The following is a 20,212-nucleotide window of genomic DNA, read 5'->3' as shown; positions in this document are numbered from 1 at the left end:
TAAGTTCAAACCCTGCCTCAGACAATTACTAGTTGTGTGACCCTGGGCAAGTCTGCCTCAGTTTCCTAAAATGTAAAATGGTATAATAATAGCACCTAACTACCAAGATTGATGTGAAGATCACATAAGACAATACATATAAAGCACATAACAATATCTGGAACAAATATGCTTGTTCCCTTTTCCCTTTTTATCTATCAAGGAATTTTTTTTTGTCTTAATGTATAGAAGGCTAACAAATTGTTGAAGCAGAATCTCTAGGAGATTGTTGAGGGAGAATCTTTAAGAATGCATTTTGCAATACGGAGTCATGCTTTTTTATTATTAACCCACATGCACACACATACACATACACCCATTAAATCTTGCATTCTATAATTCTCACTCAATTCTGCATCTGTGAGAATGTGGTCCTCTTCCACTTCTGCTCTGCAGCACCTGATTCTCTCTGCTGTGCTCCACTGCCTCTTGGGTTGTCAACCTGGATATATATCTACATTCCATTCTGCTCTTAGGTGTCTTGATGCCTTTTACTCCACTTGTTACGTGAAAGTAATTTCTGGTAACAAACTAATTGTCCCCATCGTGCCTCTTTTCATTGCCCTTTTTAGTTATGTTTCATTTTAATCCTCTGTAGCTTGTGATATTCCATTATTTGTACCAAGAGAACATTATAGGGAGAACACTGCTATTCAAAAGGTGAGACTCTATGAGCACTTTATTGTCATTGAGGGCACTGGGCAATTTCCCAAAAGCAACCTAGCTTGCAGTCCTATGCCTCTAGACCAGAAGAGTGCCAATGAATAAACGGATTAATGTCAGCCTAGAAGGCAGAGTTATAGTGACATGCTGTGGGATCCTATTGTGTTCAACATTTTTATTAGGGATACAATCCCTGCTTAAGGAGCTGGAATTTTCACTGGGAGAGACAATGTGTGTGTGGGGGGGCACGTGCATGCATATGTAGAAAAGACATATGCATAGCAGATTACAAGACAATCTTGGATAAGGAGGTGCTAGTGGGTGAGAGGATCAAGAAAGGCATCTGTAGAAGGTGCTCTTAAGGAAACTAGAGACTCCAGTAGGTTGAGGTGAAGAAGGAAAACATTCTAAGAACGGATGACAACCAATGCTAAGTCACAGAGACAGGAGGTGGAATTCAGTCGAATATGTATATTGGATGACAGAATCTAAATCCAAAAAAGAACTTGACAATCCAGTCCAATCCATTCCAATCAGATGAAAGTCTGTACTATTTCCCCCTGTTACTTGCTGTATCTTGACCTGATAGGACGAGTGCAGAAGATTTTAGCAGAAGTATAAGTAGGCCAGAACAGTGCAATTAGCTAAGAACTGTCCACCTACTGAAGAACTCTGAGCATGCAAATTTAGTTTACCACCCCATGCATAGCATTATAAATGTTTCCATAGCTTGGCTTGTTGACTCCTTTTTCTTGATTTCATTTCATAGATGTCCCTTGTTAGAAAAATATGCCATCAGCCTTTTCTTTTCCCTCCACCTAAATCTTATTGTTTGATGGAACTAACATTGCGTCTCATTACTATAAAATGTTAGTATCCTCTAAACTATGGCAGCCCCTCCTCTGTCAGTTCATTGTATTTCAAATGTATTCAGTCCTATCTAACACATATTTATTCAGAACACTGATGATAAAGGGCATTTGGGAAGGGCTTCTCAGAGTAGGTGGTGTGGGAGCTGAGACTTGAAGGAAGCTGGAGATTTTGAGGCAGAGGAAGAGGGGAGTGCCTTCTGGGCATGTCCCCAATGACTACAGTCTTCAAATTTCCACAGTATTTTTGTAGAAGCTGCCAGCCTCTGATTGCAGCTGGAGAATGAGTGACTCCAGGGTCCATTGCACTACAGCTCTCAGTCCCAAGCCAGCTGGTCCTGCCCACCAGATTTTCTGGCCAAAGACATTACCTGGGTTTCTGTCACAGATCAAGTTGTTCTCTGACAGTCTTTCACAAATTACCTGATAATCAAACTAAAGTTGTGCTGGTCTTCTCTCACTCCTGAGAGCTCCCCTATAATGGATGTCACCACTGGCAACGACAGAGAGCCCCCTGCTGGGTGACTTTGACATGTTTGTTTTGGAATTCTTTTGAATGTCTCAGGACCCTGGGTTAGGAGAAAAATTCCATAAAGAGGTTCAGGACCTGAGACAGGGACAGAGTTCAGTTATGAACTTTTCCAACCCATTCCAGACTGTAAGTCAGTATTTAGCTTGCAAGAAAGGAAATCTAACGGATTAATTTGCCAAAGTATTTCCCCCATTTAATTTAGGGTTGAAGTCACATGCAGGGAACCAGTCAGTCTCCTGGCTGCCCAGATTAAACAGTCTCCATGTTGAGTACCAGTTTGAAGGCATATAGCCAGCTCCACAACATTATACTATCTCAGGATCCTCGTCCTCCAAATTTGCTTCTGTGTATCTACAGCTACTAGATGTCATTGAGGGAAATGGTGAGAGAGATATCCTTTATCCCTCCTGCACTTCTGTCAGGTACCTCATTGTTACATAATATTGGACATGATTTTAAGGATGGCAAAGGAGAAATGCTTTTCCAGAGTCCTTTATAGTAAGGAGATGCCCACTTTGTTCTTTTCTTCCTAATTATGGCATAACATGTCAGTGGCCATATCTTCAGTGTACCGACCCCTTCCTCCTTCCCCTGGTCTAGATGTCATGTCCATTTTTATTTCCAAATAGTCATTACCTGCCCCTGCTTCTGGGATCACTAAGCTAGGCTGAAGTCCCTCATGGAAAGGAACATGACCAAGGAATGACCATTTCAGAGCAGTATTAGTATACTAATTATTATTAACTAGTATTACTAATATATATTTCTATATAAATAGAAAGGGAGCTAGTTGGGTAGGTCTCAAACTGACTTAGAAAACTACATATTAATATCTATTTTCTGGTTTTTTTTTAAATTTTGTGAAATGTTTCACAATTACATTTTAAACTAGTTCTGGCTGGGGTGTGTTGGCTGTGTATTTTGCTTCTGGACTAGAAGGCCTTATAGGTCCCTTGGTGCTCTTAGATTCTGTTTAGCCAGTCAACAAAGGTTTGTTAAAAGTACCTGACATGTGTACAGGCATACCTCATTTTATTGCACTTCGCTTTTTTGTGTTTCATAGAAATTGTTTTTTTTTAATTGAAGGTTTGTGACAACCCTGTGTTGAGCAAGTCTTTCAGTGCCATTTTTCCAACAGCATGTACTCCCATCATGTCTCTGTCATATTTTCATAATTCTCACAATATTTTGGACTTTTTCATTGTTATATCTGTTACAGTGATCTATGATCAGTGATCTTTGATATTACTGTTGTAATTATTTTGGCAACCACACTTACATAAGATGATGAACTTAATTGATAAATGTTGTGTCTGTTCTGACTGCTTAACATGTACCTTAAGATGTGACAAACATTCTCTCTGGGTACAGGGGAGAAAGGGAGGTCTGTGGAACCCAAATTAAGAATCCCTGATCTAGAACCTGGTTTCTATTAGCATAGTTTTTGAGGATCCAGGATCACTTATACATTACAATGAATCATTAAAAGCTGTGTTACAGCACAGAGAACTCTAGAGTTAGAAGATTTGGTTCAAATGTCACTTCTGATGTTCACCACTTTTGTGAAATTGGGAAAATCACTTCACCTTCAAGGCCTCATTTTCCTTATCTGTAAAATGAAAAGAGGATGTAGACTAGATTCCCTCTGAGGTCCCTTTCAGCTTTATATATGATAAAGTAAGGACTTTAGTAGCCTTATGTCATTATTGAAGTAATGGCATAAACAATATAATTGTTTAAACACTTGAATTGTTGAAAGAAATGGGAATTACATAGCAGCACTTTTAGTAATAGCAAAGAACTGACTACAAGGTACATGTCCATCCATTGAAGAATGGCCAAAAATTGTGGAACAGGATTGTCTGTGTCTTTAGAAATGGGAAATACTGTGGATTTAGAGAAGCAAAGAAAAACTTTTTGAATTAATACAGAGTGAAAGAAATAGAACCAGGAAAACATCATCCACAATAACTAAAACCGTGTTAAAAAAGAAACTGAATACTGGTGAATAAAATTACCAAGCTTGGGCATGGAAAACATAACCTTACCCTCCTCTCTTTGTAGAGATGGGAAATGTAGAGTATTATGTAGACTCAAACATGATTGATTGGATGTGTTGATTGACTTTTCTGACTTTTTTCTCTAATTCTTTGCTGTAAGTAATGGTTCTGTGGGTAGAGAAGGCCCCATTTGGAAATGAGGATCATATAAAAACAAAATATATCAACAAAAATGGGAATTAGCTACATAGTATATTTTCATAAGTGAATACAAAGATCATGTGACTTAATTTTTATTAACCTAACTACAGGCATTTTGTGGAAGAATACAATTCAGTATTCAACAAGCATTTATTGAGCACTAATTATGTGTCACCATGGGGCAAGACACTGGGGAAACAAAGATAAAGCAAAACCTGAAGCAGCTTACATTCTAAGGGGGGAGACAACATACATAGAAGTAGAAACATGTATGTATATATGTACGTCTGGAGAGAGAAGGAGGGAGGCAGGGGATGAGAGAGAGACAGAAACAGAGAGATGAGATTTAGAGTAAAAAAAAGCAGATCTGAATCCTTCCTCTGCCACTTTCTACATTTGTGAACTTGGACAAATTCTGTTAAAAATATCATCTCTTCAAAATAGGATGATATAAACAGTCTGTATCAGATATAAGTAGATTGTATGAATTTCCCCCTGCACAATGCTAAAAACTGAAAATGTTTATTTTAGGGACTATTAACATGAACATGTCATTGAACTGAATCCTGAAGTGCAGTGCTATGCTCACAGAGGGTTTATTAGAGCTTTTAAAAAAAAATTGACCTACAAAAAGAAATTTAGGAGTCAACACTTTCCCCTTCACCCAAACACCTCCAATATAATGTTTGGATTAATAGGTTGCAGGTATGGAGACATTATATCTATAAGCAGGGTTTTAATTTCTTTTTTTTAATAGTATTCTATTTATTTTTTTTTTGAGGCAATTAGGGTTAAGTGACTTGCCCAGAGTCACACAGCTAGTAAGTGTTATGTGTCTGATGTCACATTTGAACTCAGGTCCTCCCAACTCCAGGGCCCGTGCTCTACCCACTGCAACACCTAGCTGCCCCAGGGTATTCATTTCTAATATAAACATTGGATTAACAGTTAAATTTTACTCATAAATTGAGGAAACAACACTTTATAAATGAAAATATTCTCTAGGGAAAAAAAGGAAATGGCTTTTTGTTCAGTATCCTGAGGCTGTGCTTTGCTGAGACTTTTAAAAGTTTTTTCTTCCCCCTTCGAACCAAAACTTCCTCAGCAGAGCTGAAAAGAAATGAGGAAATGGCTAGCAGCTGTGAGCTTAAAAGAAGACCAGTGGTGATCAAAGCCTCCTGATGCTTTTGACCACTGGCCATCAGTTATGGAACTGTTAGATCATTGAACACAGCCAATAATCCTGGTTGTATTGCATTGACAAATGGACTTCCCCTTTCTGGGCCTTTATTTCTCCATCTGTAAGATGGAGGGGGAAAAAATCCCGCAAAAATCATTGATTCACCAACAGGTTCGGGAGATTGAGGTTTTATTCATATTGGCAAGGACTACCTCTCCACCATTACCACCACTCAGCTTCTGCCTTCATTTCTGGTTCCTTGTGCACATTTAGAAAGAATTCTCTTACTGGTCTGGTCTCCCTGATGTCACTATGTTGCTGCTGTCCTTGGCGGCTGTGTTTGAGCTCTGTTCCTCTTCAGAAAACATCATCCCATTCCCTCTTGCATTTTCTGGTGGGTGTAAAATAGCCTTGTGTTACTAGAATTTCCTTTTTCTTTGCATTTGAAGGTCATTTCCCTGGTCATTTGTAGAATTTGTTGTTTCTGAATTGCATTGATAAATTTAAGACACAATGTGTCTTGGCTTTGGCAGCCTTGCTTTTTGCTTTTGTTTTGTTTTGTTTTTTGGAGATGATCTTTGCATTTGTTCAAATCGTATTTCCTATTTTGTTTGTGTTCAGGAGTTCAGGCAGTTTTTTTGTACTATTTCTTCCATTACAGAATTCAGATTCTTTTGACTTCTGGGAGACCTATAATCCTCAGGTTGTCTCTGCACATGCTGTCTTCGAGATCAGTATGGAGAGCGTGTTTTCTTGTGGTGTTACTACTTTTCATTCCTCTTCTTCTAGATTATCCTTCACTTCTTTGTATTTTTATTCCTAATGAGTTGCCCTTTCTTGTTTCTTTGGTGACACTTGTCATTGCAGATTCAAATGTTTTATTCTGCCAACGATTTCTTCTTGTGTAGGCCATAAAGTCTCTTCTCATAATTTTCATTTCTCTTCTAAAGCACTCAGGAACAGCATGTTGTGTTTTCATGTTCTCCTCAGATTCCATATTCCTCTCATCAAATATTTTACAGTATTTATATATGCCTGAACTTGTTTATTAGATCTGGAATCCATATTTTCATCTGGGGTCAAGGTTATCCCTGTTGATTTATCGATTTATGCTTAAGGTCTTTGAGTTTTCATCCTCCTAAGATCTTTAGTAATTTTCAATCTTTCCCCCCTAATTCCTCTCCCCCATTGCTCACTTTCTGACTTCCTATCTCTTAGGGTGCTTTCCCTGGGGGCTGGATCTCATAGTGTCCCAGCCTCTTCCCACACTTGGCAATTTATGGTGCCCCAGTCAAAGTCTCTGCCCCAGTGATTTTAGGGCAGACAGAACTAGCCCCAGCTAGATGATGGGTTTTCTCTCAGGCTTAGTGGAATGACAAATACCTCCACACTGCTTCCTATTGTCCTGTGCCATTCCCTCTATTTCTCCACTTTCCTGTAGAGATGTTTTTCTGCACAGAACACTAATATTCTGGCTGTTTTCCTGGATTCTGGCACATTTCTACAGTTTGCAGCTAGGGTCTCCGCAACACTGGAAAGAGGGAAAGGAAATGAGTTGCACCTTTTTTTTTTTTTGGCCAGTCCATGGGTTGTGTTGGCTAGTGCAGCCTTGTGACTGATAACATGGAGGTCAGTGACGGAGGAGATGCTGAGTAATCTCGAGATAACCATTAGTTCATGGAGTTGTTTTTTTTTTAATGTTCTTTTTGGGTTTTTAGTGTCCTGGACCAAGGAGGTAGCTAAAATTGCTTTATCGGTGGCATATAATTTCTGTTTTGTTGAGGTTTGAGAGGTCGTGAAGATCAGAGACAAAGTTTAGTCTTTCATCTTGTTGATCAGATGACTGATCCAGTTAGATATGCATTTCCTATCATAGAGTCAGAGATTTAGAGTTGGAAGTGACCATAGAGATCTAGCTCCCAAGACTCAAAAAAGTTAAGTGACTTCCCCAGGTTCTCACAATAAGTGTCTGAGGTAGAATTTGAACACTTTTCTTCCTAACTCCAAATCCAGTGCTATATACCATTGCTGTCTAGACATTTTCTATCCCTTCATGAGTTCTCTCAGCCTTTATCCCAGTTAGCAAAGTTGCTTCTCTGCCCTTGAGGCTCCAGTCATGGAGGTCTAAACCTCTTTGTGTGTGTTTTATGAGGCTTCCCTGAAGGACAAAAACAGCTCCGGTGAAATCACCCAGTTCAGTTCCATAACCCCCTTTCCTAGATCAAAAATATTCAGCAGCCACTCTACTTGAATCTTGGATGTATGATAATATGCTAACATAAATAGTATCAGGATGCTTCACCAATGCAATTTTATGTATGGTACTCCATTACTAGAAAAACAAAGATGAGAATGAAAATAAGTGGGGAAAAATTTGTCTGTGAATGATAATGATTGGGGGGAAAGTGGAATAGCAATTTAGTCTGGCTACTCTCACTATCAGAAAATAAATTCACAGTTTGTTAGGTGAGTATGCAAGCAAAACCCAATAGCATTCCTTCATCAGATTGTATTCTCATTTTGATCCTGTGAAAGCAAGTAATTGAATTTCAGATGTAAAGTTCATTTTAGTTATTTATCACAAGCCATGAAAGACTAATGTCATTTGGGTATTGCCTTTTTTTCCAGCTAGAAGATGATATCATAGCCAAACCAAGGTACTTTACGGCAGTAAGGGATTTTGCACTTAAGCAAACCTCTGATTGGCTTGTACTGGAATTCTCAAAGCTTGGGTTTATTGGTAAGTAATTTTTGTTTGAGCCAAGATTTGGGTTATTGTGTTTTTAACAGCCATTAATCCTGGGAGTTCTTAAGAATTTAAGAAGGGAGTTAGTATTGACCAAATAATAGAGGCATAACAGGAAATAATTTAAATAAAATTGATTATTTTAACGGAATCATCTGATATTGGTATTTTAAATAATACTAATATGTTTAGATTTTTTTTTAAGAAGAAGAAAACAATGTGCCATATCTAAAGAGATTTAATACATACAGAAACCAAAAATAGTAGTGATATTTTAGGCAGATATATTCCTGAAAATGTCAAAGGAAAAATTCCTCCTATTAAGCCCTGTTTTCCAACTAGTTCCTACCATAACAAAAATAAGAGCCAATGTTAATGGAGAGAGTTAAGGTTTGTAAGGTGCTAACTTTACATTAATTCATTTTGTCCTACTAACCACCCTTTGGCATAAACACTGTGATTGTCTCCATTTTACAGATGAGGAAACTGAGGCATCTCCTAACAGAAAATTCAGGACTCTATCCACTACATCACTTAGCTATGAAACATTCTGAATCATAATAATTTCTGCTTAATTTAGCTATACTAGGGAAGTGAGGGAGATCAAAGAAAGGAACAGAACTGCTATTCAAAAGAAATGGGAGGTTACAAATGATAGGGAAAAAAAGGCAAGACTGACTATTTGACAGTTGCATTGCTTCTATTTTCTCTGTTAAGGATGACCACTGGATTGGAATGGTTCAAAAACCAAAACAAAACAAAAGACCAATAGAGAGTTGAAACACAAGAAAACTTAATAGGTCTAGGTGACCTTGATGAGGTCCAGTCATCAAGTCTAGACAGACTATATTTCCAGTGTGGAAAGAACTGAGAAAAGTAATCTTTAAGGGATCCTTTTGTTCTAGAATAAAGTAAAACCGCTCATCCTGGCATTTTAGGTCTCTCATGTACCAGGCAAACTGACTTATTAACTGTTACTTGAATTCAACCTGTCATCTCCTATCTTCATGCCTTTGTACATGGAGGTTGCCTTCCATTTCTGGAATGTGTGCCTTGGTCATTTCCTCCTCTTAGGATATTTTACTTCCTTCAGGGTTCAACTTAAATGTCAACAATTATTATTGTTAGCCACATCTTCTCCGAAGGCAAACCTTCCCTGATTTCACAGCTATTAGTGTTCTCTCCTTCCTGAAATAATTTTGTGTTTACTTTTCTCTGTATGAGAAGCAGCACAGCATAGTGGATAGGGAACTGGCCTTGAAGCCAGGAAGATCTGAGTTCAGATTCCTTCCTGTAAACACACACCAGCTGTGAGTCCCAAGTTGTTTTTTTTTTATCTCTTATTTTTTCAATATTTATATTTTTAAATTTTGAGTTCCAAATTATCTCCCTACCTCTAGCCCCTTCCCTACCCATTGAGAAGGAAAGCGATATGATACTCATTATATATATAAAGTCATGTAAAACATTTCTTTATTAGGCATGTTGCAAAAAGAAAAAATTTAAAGCAAGGAAAAGAAAGAAAAAAAAAAGGTTCAATCTGCACTCAGAGTTTATCAGTTCTCTCCCTGGAGGTGGATACCATTTTTTTTTCATTATGAATTATCTGTACTCATATTGCTTTCTCTGGTAGAATGTAAGTGCTCCTTGAGGACAGGAATTCTCATTTTTGTTTTTGTATTCCTAGTTTAGTGTAGGTACATAATAAATATTGATTAATGACTTGATGGTTATATGATATATATGTGTATATGTATGATATGTACAGTTTATGTACTTAATTGTATTAGTTATTTCTTTTCTCCCCCCTAGGAAAACTGTTTAGAACCAAAGACTTACCTTTGATAGTGCAATTTTTAATAATGTTCTACAAAGATAAACCCATAGACTGGCTTTTGGATCATTTATTCTATGTGAAAATATGTCATCCAGAAAAAGATAGCGTAAGTATTTCTTTGTTTTATAGAATACCAAGTATGTGTTGACGGAATAATGTGACATTATCGAGTTATGAACATTTCACCAACCATGTTGAATGTCTTACTGAAATGGAAATAGACACCATTGACAAGGCCCTTCCTGATTTTCTTGGCTGTTAGTGCCCTCAACTCCACTCTCCTCCAATATTTTGTACTGACCTATTTGTGTACATATTTTATCCATCTTATAAATTGTAAGCTTCTCGAGGATGAGGATTGTTTTACTTTCATTGTTGTATTCTTAGTGCCTAGCACAATGCCCTTCACAGGTACCTAGGATAAGGCTAGGGACTAAACCCATTACTTCACTGGTATAGGGAACTCCTGGATGAGAAGACTTTCTATTGATAAAAGTCAGCACCTTCTACACAACTCAGAATTTTAGAGAGTTTCCTTGATCCTAAGACATTAACTGACTTCCTCAGGAGGCACCAGACGTTACTAGTAAGCTCCCAAGGCAGACCCTGAACCCAGTTAATCTATAAGAATTTTAACTGTGAGATTCCTTCCCCTCAGTCTCTTACATCCTGCCTCAGTTTCCAGAGATACCTATTTTGTGGTGAATTGAAAGATTTGGAGTCAGAGACGGTTGTCGTTGGCCAATCATTTCAGTCACATCTGACTCTTTGTGACCCTGTTTGGGGTTTTCTTGGTAGAGATACTGGAGTGGTTTACCATTCCCTTCTCCAGCTCATTTTATGGATAGGGAAACTAAGGCAAACAGTGTGAAGTGACTTGCCCAGGGTCACATAGGTAATAAACGTCTGAGGCGAGATTTGAACTCAAGAAGATAGTCTTCCTGACTCCAGACCTGGTGTTTTATTCACTGAGTCAGAGAACCTGGGGTCAAATCTCAGCCTTTCCACTTACTGAAAGGCTGAAGTTACTTTTCCTTGGGCCTCAGTTTAGTCATTTAAGTTATCTATAAGAAGCAGGGGTTAGAATGGATGGTATGAAAAGGATGGAGTCCTTTCTAGATACTAGAAGTCCACGATCTTCAATTCTTATAAAAATAGAATTTTCCTAGACATAGCCCCCTCTGAGGGTCTCTGGCTCACACAAAAGAGGATTCACAATTCCTATGCTGTGAACCTCAAACGTTTGTCTTAAGACCAGAGGAAACAATGAATGTGTGTTTTATAAACTAAAACAGCATGTAAATAATGGTAGTAGTTTTATTAAAATAAGTATAAATAAATTATATCTTATCCAGCATAGGGTATTCCAACATCACAAGGAAGCAAGCAACAAGCCACTTATTAAGCATTGATTATGTACTAGGTGGTGCAATAGATAGAGCACATGGCCTGGAGTCAGGAAGACTCATCTTCTGGAGTTCAAATCTGGCCTCAGACCCCGGGCAAGTCACTTACACCTTTTTGCCTTAGTTTCCTCATCTGTAAAACGATCTGCAATAAAAAATGCAAACCACTCTAGTGTCTTTCCCAAGGAAACCCCAAATGGGATCACAAAGAGTCAGATGTGGCTAAAACAACTGAACACCAACATGTATCAAGGGCTATGCTAGGCACTAGGGTTAAAAAGACAATGAAAAAAACAAAACCCTGCCTTCAACAAACTCACATTCTATTGGAAGAAAAACATGTAAATCCATAAGTAAATCCATATAAAGTAGTTTTGAGGGGGGGATGTTAGCAACTGGGGAGATGAGGATAGACTTCCTATAATAGGTCACACTTGGGGTGATCTTTGAGGGAATCAGGAATTCTCTGAAGCAGAGATTAGGAGGGGGTGCATACCAGGTATGGGGGAAAGTCTGCGCAAAGTTATTGATATGAAACAACAAGCAGGCTCTAGTTAATAGTTACTGTACAAATGTATATTATGTACACATATACATATATATATATGTAGCATATACTCACAAGTATGTATATATTTATGTATATGCATAGTGGCAGAGGGAGAGCAGGCAGATTTTTTTAAAAAGATTAACAAAAATAAATGTATATATAGAATGACTTATATGTTTGTGATATACATATTATAGATCTGTTTTCAAGGAATTAAAATATAATGAAATGTATTTACTATGCTATACTAATACTATTAAATATTAGGGGCAGCTAGGGGGTGCAATGGGTAGAACACCAGGCCTGGAGTCAGGAAGACTTATCTTCCTGTGTTCAAATCCAGCTTCAGGCACTTACTACATGCCCTGGGCAAGTCACTTTATCCTGTTTGCCTCAGTTTCTTCGTCTGTAAAATGAGCTGCAGAAGGAAATGGCAAGTATCTTTGCCAAGAAAACCCCAAATGACATCATGAAGAGTCAGACACAATTGAAATGACTGAACAACAACAAAAATTTACTATTAAAAGTATGTTGAATATAATTTAATTTTCTTTGGCCATTCAAAGCAATGGCATGGGGTTATCTTTATTTGCCTCAAGTATCATCGTACCATCAGTCAGTCAATTGATAAACATTTATTAAGCACCTCCTGTGTGCCATGCACTGTGCTAAGCACTTATTATTCAAGGAAAGGTAAAAGATCCTCTTTGCCCTTGAGGAGCTCATAGTCTAGTGGAGGAAATAGCATGCAAACAGTAAATGGGAATGCTGGTTAATAAAATTCTGCATGCCCGAGAACTTAGGAGCATAAGTTTAGGTTAAACATTTTGATTTTACAACTTTTCTCTAAAAAGTTACCCAGCCTCCCTACTAATCAAAGAAATGTAAATTAAAATTACTTATTGACGAATTACTCATACATCATAATTAATGTTTCTAAAAACATTTAAAGTTCTGTAACTTATTTTTCCCATTTGAAGATGATTTCTCTTCTTCCCCAGCTTGACTGTGCGAAGCAAAAACAGAAGCTACGCATTCAACATCAACCTTCTCTCTTTCAACACATGGGAAAGTATTCATCATTGCCTGGAAAAATACAGAATTTGCAAGTAAGATATTTCTAATTTAAAAGTTCCATTTTTTTCACATAATTTTGTTTAATAAATATCATGAGACTTTGATGAGAGTCACTTTGTTTTAAAGTCTAGGAGCAAAAAGAATGTTGGGCTTGGGGTCAAAAGAACCAGATCCAAATCCCACCTTTGACACTTAGTAGCTGTATGACTGACCATTGAGCCTCTGTTTACCTATGTGTAAAAAGGAGATAATATTACTTACAGTCTCTACCTCACAGATTTGTTGTAAAGGGTATTATACAAACCTTATACCTTGATGTAAATGTGAGTTTCATTGCACAAATGAAGTATCTTCAGAAAGTTGAAACATAGACTAAGTCACTCTTACTAGCTGGAGATACTAGACATGAGCTGGTCTTTAGTTTATGCCTATCTGTCAAAGTAAGTCAAGTTAGGGAGACATAAATACACAAAAACAAAATATTGTATTCAAGAACTGTAATAAGGCTATATGTGATGAAACAAATGCCATAGACAATAAGTAAAATAATATGACATAATAAAAGTTAAGTGCGGTCAACTCTAAGGATGGTGACATCACCGTATCCTGGGGAAGTCTGAAAAGTCTTGTTGGCGAATTAAGACAGCTCTGCTCGTAATTACCTATTCAGGGTGTTCCTTGATCTCTCTAGGGTTCCATTTTCCTCATTTGTAAAATAAGATGGTTGCTATCTAAGGCGCCTTCATAGTATTTTTGGCAGACTTCCTGCCAGGATATCAGTCTTGCTCCCACATAGCTCCCCAACCAAACCCTGAAGTTTGCATCAGGCCAAATAATGATCAAGAAATCTGAGGAGAAAGAGTAAGCGAGTTCTTCTACCCCAGAACTGCACAAAAAGTCAGCAGTCTCCACTCCATCGCCGGCAAAGCCAAGCTGGAGCAGGGTAGTTTCAACGCATGACCAAAGATAGCGAGGGACATTTGTGACCTTGAAGGTTCTATTTTCTGGGAGGAAGCTACAGGGTAGTCAGAAAGGCCCAGCAGGCCACAACCAGCTGCGAGGGCAGCCCAGGCCCAGGGAGTCTGAAGTCCCTAACACTGCCCTGATGTGCCAGAGGTGGCCCTAATATCTGCGGCTCCTCTGAGCCTCCAAGACCTAAAATGAGGCCTAATCTCAGAAGTCAGAGGCAGTGCAGGAATCCAGGAGACCCAGGGCAAAACCAAGCAGGGCCTACTGTTTCCTTGCCCTGGAACAGAACCCTAATTTAGGAGCTAAAGCTGGAGAGATGATTAAAAAAAAAAATACTATTCACTATCAAAAGTTATTCCAAATTTAACTCCATAACAACTGTAACCAGACAGTCAAAGAAAAAGTTGGATTTTCCACAAGAACTTTATAAATACCTAGAATAGAAGCAAAATATTTTTTCAAATAAAATAAAAACTTTTTAGGAAAGAGTTGGAGGAATAAGTAAGCTAGTCCAACAGCTAGCATTTATTAAGTACCTGCTGTGTGGGAGGCACTGTGCCTTCACTGGAGAAATATACTTCCTGAAAATTAGAATAGACAAAACAAAGCAATGACTCCATGAGAAAGGAAGAAATATAAAATAAAATCAATACAAGAAAGGTAAAATCTCTATATGCAAAAAACAACTGATTTGAAAAGCAGGTCAAAGTGAGATAATTTAAGAATCAATGGGATCTCGAAAAACTACATTAAAAAAAAAATCCTGGACATTATATTTGAAGAAATTGTAAGCAAAAATTGGGGAAAGGCAGAATAAAATGGTGGTATGTAAATATAAAGTAATATTCCTCCATTAAAAACTGTTAAAAGAGACAATTTAAGAGTCCTGGGTCGTATAAACTAAAAGAATGAAATGAGCAGGAACAGGAGAAAAAATTATACAAGGATAGTGACATTGTAAAGAAAACTGACTTTGAAAGGCTTAAGAACTCTGATTAAAGCAATAACCAACCATGTCTCTGGAGCATTTATGATGAGGCATGTTACCCAACATCTCACAGAGAGGGCAGAGGGACATAAATTTTGGACCTGGCCACTTGGATTTGTTTTACTTATTATTTATTACAAGTTCTTTGTGTTGTTTTTTTTTAACTTTCTTAAGTTAATTGGGGAGGATCATTTTAACACCTTGTTAAATGCGCAAAAGAGAACAGAAGGAAACACGGGTTAATAGGACAGTTTTGAAATTTACTATAGAATTTATCATATATTTAAAAAAGCAAGTCGTATGAATTTCAGATTTATGCCCTTATGTAGAATTTTCTTTTTATTTTCTGCTATATATATAGAAATGTTCTCTCTTTTTTGGTGTTTGTTTTTAAATTCAGAATTTTTTTAAAATCAAATTTTAAATAAAAACGTAATTGTACTATTTTCTTTGTGTCTGTCTTATCTTAACCCAAAAAATACTTGTTGAATTGAATTCTACTTTGGCCCTTATTTCCCATGTTGTCTGTCGTTATTGCTTATAGGTCTAAAGCTGGAAGGTGCATCATAGGTCATCCAGTTCAGCCCCCTCATTTTACAGCTAAGGAAAATGAGGCATAGAGCAGTTAAGTGACTTTTCCAAAGTCACCAGAATTAGAATGTAGGTTCTCTTTTTCCTAGCCCTATTTTGAGCTGTGCTGTAATAATTTTGAAGTTTTTTTCCCCTACATTATGCAAAATAGGCATAGAAACAAGAAGAAAGCATGTGCATTCACTAACACCCACAGGTTCCCAAAGTGGGTGACACTGCCCCTTGGGGGGTACTGGAACAATCCAGGGGGGCCACTGGTAGAGCCGTTGGAATGCATTGAATAAAAATAAAAGGGCTGCAGAAGCATAAGGAAAGAAGAAAAGATAAGAAAATTTTGAAAAACCATTCATATATGTTTCATCTGTTCTGTAACAGAGTTGAAATCATAGTGATTACATTATTTTCCAAATAAACACACAAAATGCAAGTTATAACCAGTCAGTGGTCAAGTCTGCCAACAGGTCTTAACAAGCAAGTGTTGGCAGGCGAGCATGCATTGGCAGTAATCTGTGTGTGTAATGACTTGTTTATAATACGATACTATATGGTTACATGACAAAATCTTGTGTTATCAAAGTTTCAATGCAGGGGAAAAATCCCACAAATTTATGATAAATTATTAAATTTAAGATGCGTTATTTTAAAATACATATATTTTATATTTTTTTGACATGATGGAAATTTTAAAAACACTGTTAAAGGGTTAAGAAAGTAGATTTCCATTGTGCTATAAGAAATGATGAGCAGGCTAACTTCAGAAAAACCTGGGAAGATTTGTATGGTCTGATGCTAAGCGAAGTGAGCAGAGCCAGGACAACATTGCATACAGTAACAACCACAATGTGCGATGACTAACTTTGATAGACTCATCTCTTCTCAGCAATGCAAGGATCCAAGACAACTCCAAAGGACTCATGATGAAAAATGCTATCTACATCCAAAAAAGAACTATGGAGTCTGAATGCAGATTGAAGCATATTATTTGCTCTTTCTTTCTTTTTTTTTTTCTTTTTTCTTTTTTTTCTTTCTTCTTTCTTGTGGTTTCTCCCATTTGGTTCTAATTCTTCTTTACAACATGACTAAAGTGAAAATACGTTCAATGTGAATGTATATGTAGAGCATATATAAAATTACATGCCATCTTGGGGTGGAGGGGGGAGAGATGAGAAAATCTGGAAGCTGAAATCTTATGGAAGTGAATGTTGACAGCTACAAATAAATACATTTTTAACAAAAGAAAGTAGATTTCCAGGGGGGGTACTGAATAATTTTTTTTAAAGGGGTGGTACGCCAAATAAGTTTGGGAACCTCTGGGTAACACTTAAAGACTAAGTTAAACTCTGTATTTGCATAATGTAAGCAAAGGTATATGTATTTTAATTCATTTTCCTTTTTGGTTATAGGATGCTGATTTTGAAAAACATAAATTATATCCATTACATTCCAATCCACCTGCGAGTCTGCATACTTCTTTAAAAGTCCATGAGACGTATTCTTTGGAAAATGCTTATCTAAGAAAAGGATTTTTCTGGGCTATCTCTCCAAAAGCTGGTGACTATATGCTCATACAGTTCAGTAACCCATTGAACATAAAGGAGTAAGTATTACTGCAAAAGAATTTACTTGTCTATCACATTGCGGTTTTTTTCCCTTTTTTTTTCTTCCCTCAATGTTCATACTTTTTATTTAGTATTTTGTTTTCCCCTAGTTACATGTAAAAACAATTTTTAAGATTTATTTTTAAAACTTGGAGTTCCAAATTCCCTTCCTACCTCCCCCCCGCCCCAATTGAGAAGGCAAGCAATAGAGGCCATATTACATGGGTAGTTGTGTTCATCCTTTTTGACTTGCTAATTTGACCTCATTGACCAGCTTCTCCTCCTGGATACTTTCTCCTTTCTGGGTTTTTCTAACATTTCTCTCTCCTGCTTTAAACCTCCTAACCTGTCTGATCACTCCTTCTCAGGCTCCTTTGCTGGTTCGTTTTCCATGTCAAGCCCTCAACTTGTGGTTGTTCCCCAGTTCAAGGTTCTGTTCTAGGTCCTTCTCCCTCTCCACCATTAAGTACCCTGGATTTAACTCTCACCCTCATACCCATAACAACACCCAGTCTGTCCCTGAGCTACAGTCAAGCTAGTCCCACATGACCAATTGCTCCTTAACACATTTCAAATTGGATGTCCAAGAGATGTCTCAAAATCAACATGTCCAAAACAGGACTCTCACCTCTCTCCCCTTCCAAGTTTTCCTATTTCTTTTGAAGACAGTACTATGCTTTCAGTCACCCAATCTCAAAATTTTAGTGTTATCCTTTACTCTTCACTGTCCCTTACCCCACATATCCAAATCACTTGCCAAATCTGACTGTTTGTGCCTGTTTCTTGTTTCTGATGCCTTCTCTCCCCTCAGACAGCTACCACCTTAGTCAAGGCCCTAGTCACCTCTCTCATCGGTTATTGCAACAGTGTTGTGACTGGGCCCTCTGCCTCATGCCTCTCCTCACTCCAGTATATCTTACACATAGCTGCTGAAGTGATTTTCCTTAAACATTGACCTGACCATGTGACTCCTATACTCAGTCAACTTCAGGGACTTCCTTTAGGATGAAATGTAAATTCCTTTGCTTGACTCTTACAGGCCTGCAGGACCTGGCCTCAGCCTATGTTTCCAGATTCATTGGGTATCATTCATCTCCCACACTCTGTGATCCAGCCCAACTGCCTGGCCTCTCTGTATCTTACTCATAACACGTCATTCTCCATTGCTGTTCCTTTGCAATGGCCATCCCACATGGCTAGAAGACATTCTTTCCTCAGCTTCTCCTCACAGAGTATCTCACTACCTTTAAGGCTCAACTCAAGCTTTATCACCTCCGTGAAACCTTTCCTGATTGCCCAACCCATAGTAATCCTCTCTCCCCAATTGCTCTGCATTTAAGTACTCTGTGTGCATTTAAGCTTATTCACTTTATGTTGTATTATTTATATATGTACTTGTCTCCCTAATTAGCAGGTAAACTCATTGCAAAGTAGGGATTGTATCATTCTTTCTGTTTGTATCCACAGTGCCTACCACAGTGCCCACTACATAGACGTTCTTAGTAAATGTTTGTTGATTGATTTTTCTATTTTTCTCCCCTGTTGGGATCTGTATCCACAAGCTTTTTTTCTTTTTTTTCCTTTTCTTTCTTTCTTTCTAGGGCAGCTAGGTGGTGCAGTGGATAGAGTTCTGGGCATGTAGTCAGGAAGGCTCCGCTTCCTGAGTTCAAATCTGGCCTCAGACATTCACTAGCTATATGACGTTGGGCAAGTCACTTAAACCTGTTTGCCTCAGTTTCCTTATCTGTAAAATGAGCTGGAGAAGGAAATGGCAAACCATTCCAGTATCTCTGCCAAGAAAACCCCAAATGGGTCACAAAGAGTCAGATGTGACTGAAACGACCGAACAAACAACAAAAACGTCAAATTGTTGTTGTACCAACTTCATTATATCTTCTTTTATCCCCACCATCAACCAGGCCCAGACTTCCTTTCCTGAAAACATACATTCTTTCATCATTGAGTTTTGAACTCATGTACACTCCTTAGTTAGACTCTAATATTCCTAAGGAAATGTGTTCTCATCAATCTGTATATTCTCTCTTGCAGTGCAGTAACAATCCATTGATCCCTCCCTGTCCTATATGATTCTTGATCCTCACTTAAATTTGCCAACATTTTGGGAAGCTTTTCTTATTTTTCTTGACATCACAAGGATGTTAGTGAAGTACCCAGATTGTCCACTGGTTATCCCTCACATTCCCCACCTTTTTTACACAAAAGAATCTGAAATAACAACCATTTTCTTTTCTTTTTATCTTTGGACAGTTTTTTTGATTATCGAGACAAATAAAGAATCTGTCATTTTTCTTCAGCTTGCTACAATGTATAGTTTTCTTTTTTTTTTTTGGGGGGAACAGGTATGTTTTTGCAAGTGGAAATGTTCAACATCCCGGAGATAAGCTTTTCAATACTATTGTAGAAATTTTACCTGAAAATGTAAGTATTCAGCTTCCAGTTAGAATACACATTTTATTATGACTGAAACTTAAGAAGAAATCACTGAATGGATCCAATTTTTCTCTTTATTTGTTGCAGGAAACAGATTTTTTGTCAAATTTGTTAAGAAATGGAAGTAAATTTGACTACGAAGCAACCAATAATGGGTTTTTTAAAATAGGTAAATTATCTACTGCCATCTGGAGATTGAAACCATTAGTTCTTAAGCAAATTAAAAAAAAATCTGAATTGTTGAAATCTGTTCACATTAGAAATGCAATGCTCCAAAACCAGACAATCAGTGGATACTGTGGTATGAATTTTTATGTATTAAAGCAAGGTGCGACACAGGAAACAAGAATGAACAGTGATAGAACTTGATTTTTTTTTATTGTTCTTGTAATTATATATTGAGAAATACTTATTCTTCGATGTTTTATTTTCTTCCTTGACATGATTGGCTGTGATTTCAGTTCAGTATACTGAATGAAGGACTGAACAAAGTTAGATTATCAAGATTTTGTCAT

The 20,212-nt window shown here is 37.5% G+C and overlaps 1 protein-coding gene across 1 annotated transcript in view; it reads left to right on the top strand.

Annotated features, from left to right (window-relative positions):
* Window positions 1-20,212, top strand: part of MGAT4D (MGAT4 family member D) — a 122,076-nt gene that overhangs the window by 90,856 nt on the left and 11,008 nt on the right. Inside the window, exons 8-13 of the mRNA XM_027866904.1 lie at window positions 8,113-8,224; window positions 10,043-10,173; window positions 13,025-13,132; window positions 17,052-17,245; window positions 19,607-19,685; window positions 19,785-19,866. Of these exons, the coding sequence (XP_027722705.1) occupies window positions 8,113-8,224; window positions 10,043-10,173; window positions 13,025-13,132; window positions 17,052-17,245; window positions 19,607-19,685; window positions 19,785-19,866 (706 nt within the window). The remainder of the gene's footprint in view (window positions 1-8,112; window positions 8,225-10,042; window positions 10,174-13,024; window positions 13,133-17,051; window positions 17,246-19,606; window positions 19,686-19,784; window positions 19,867-20,212) is intronic.

This window comes from Vombatus ursinus, unplaced genomic scaffold, assembly GCF_900497805.2.
Source record: "Vombatus ursinus unplaced genomic scaffold, bare-nosed wombat genome assembly UNPS02014784.1, whole genome shotgun sequence".
NCBI classification, from domain to species: Eukaryota; Metazoa; Chordata; class Mammalia; order Diprotodontia; family Vombatidae; genus Vombatus; species Vombatus ursinus.
The sequence above is the reverse complement of the archived record's forward strand: the minus strand, read 5'-3'. Positions and strand labels throughout refer to the sequence as shown.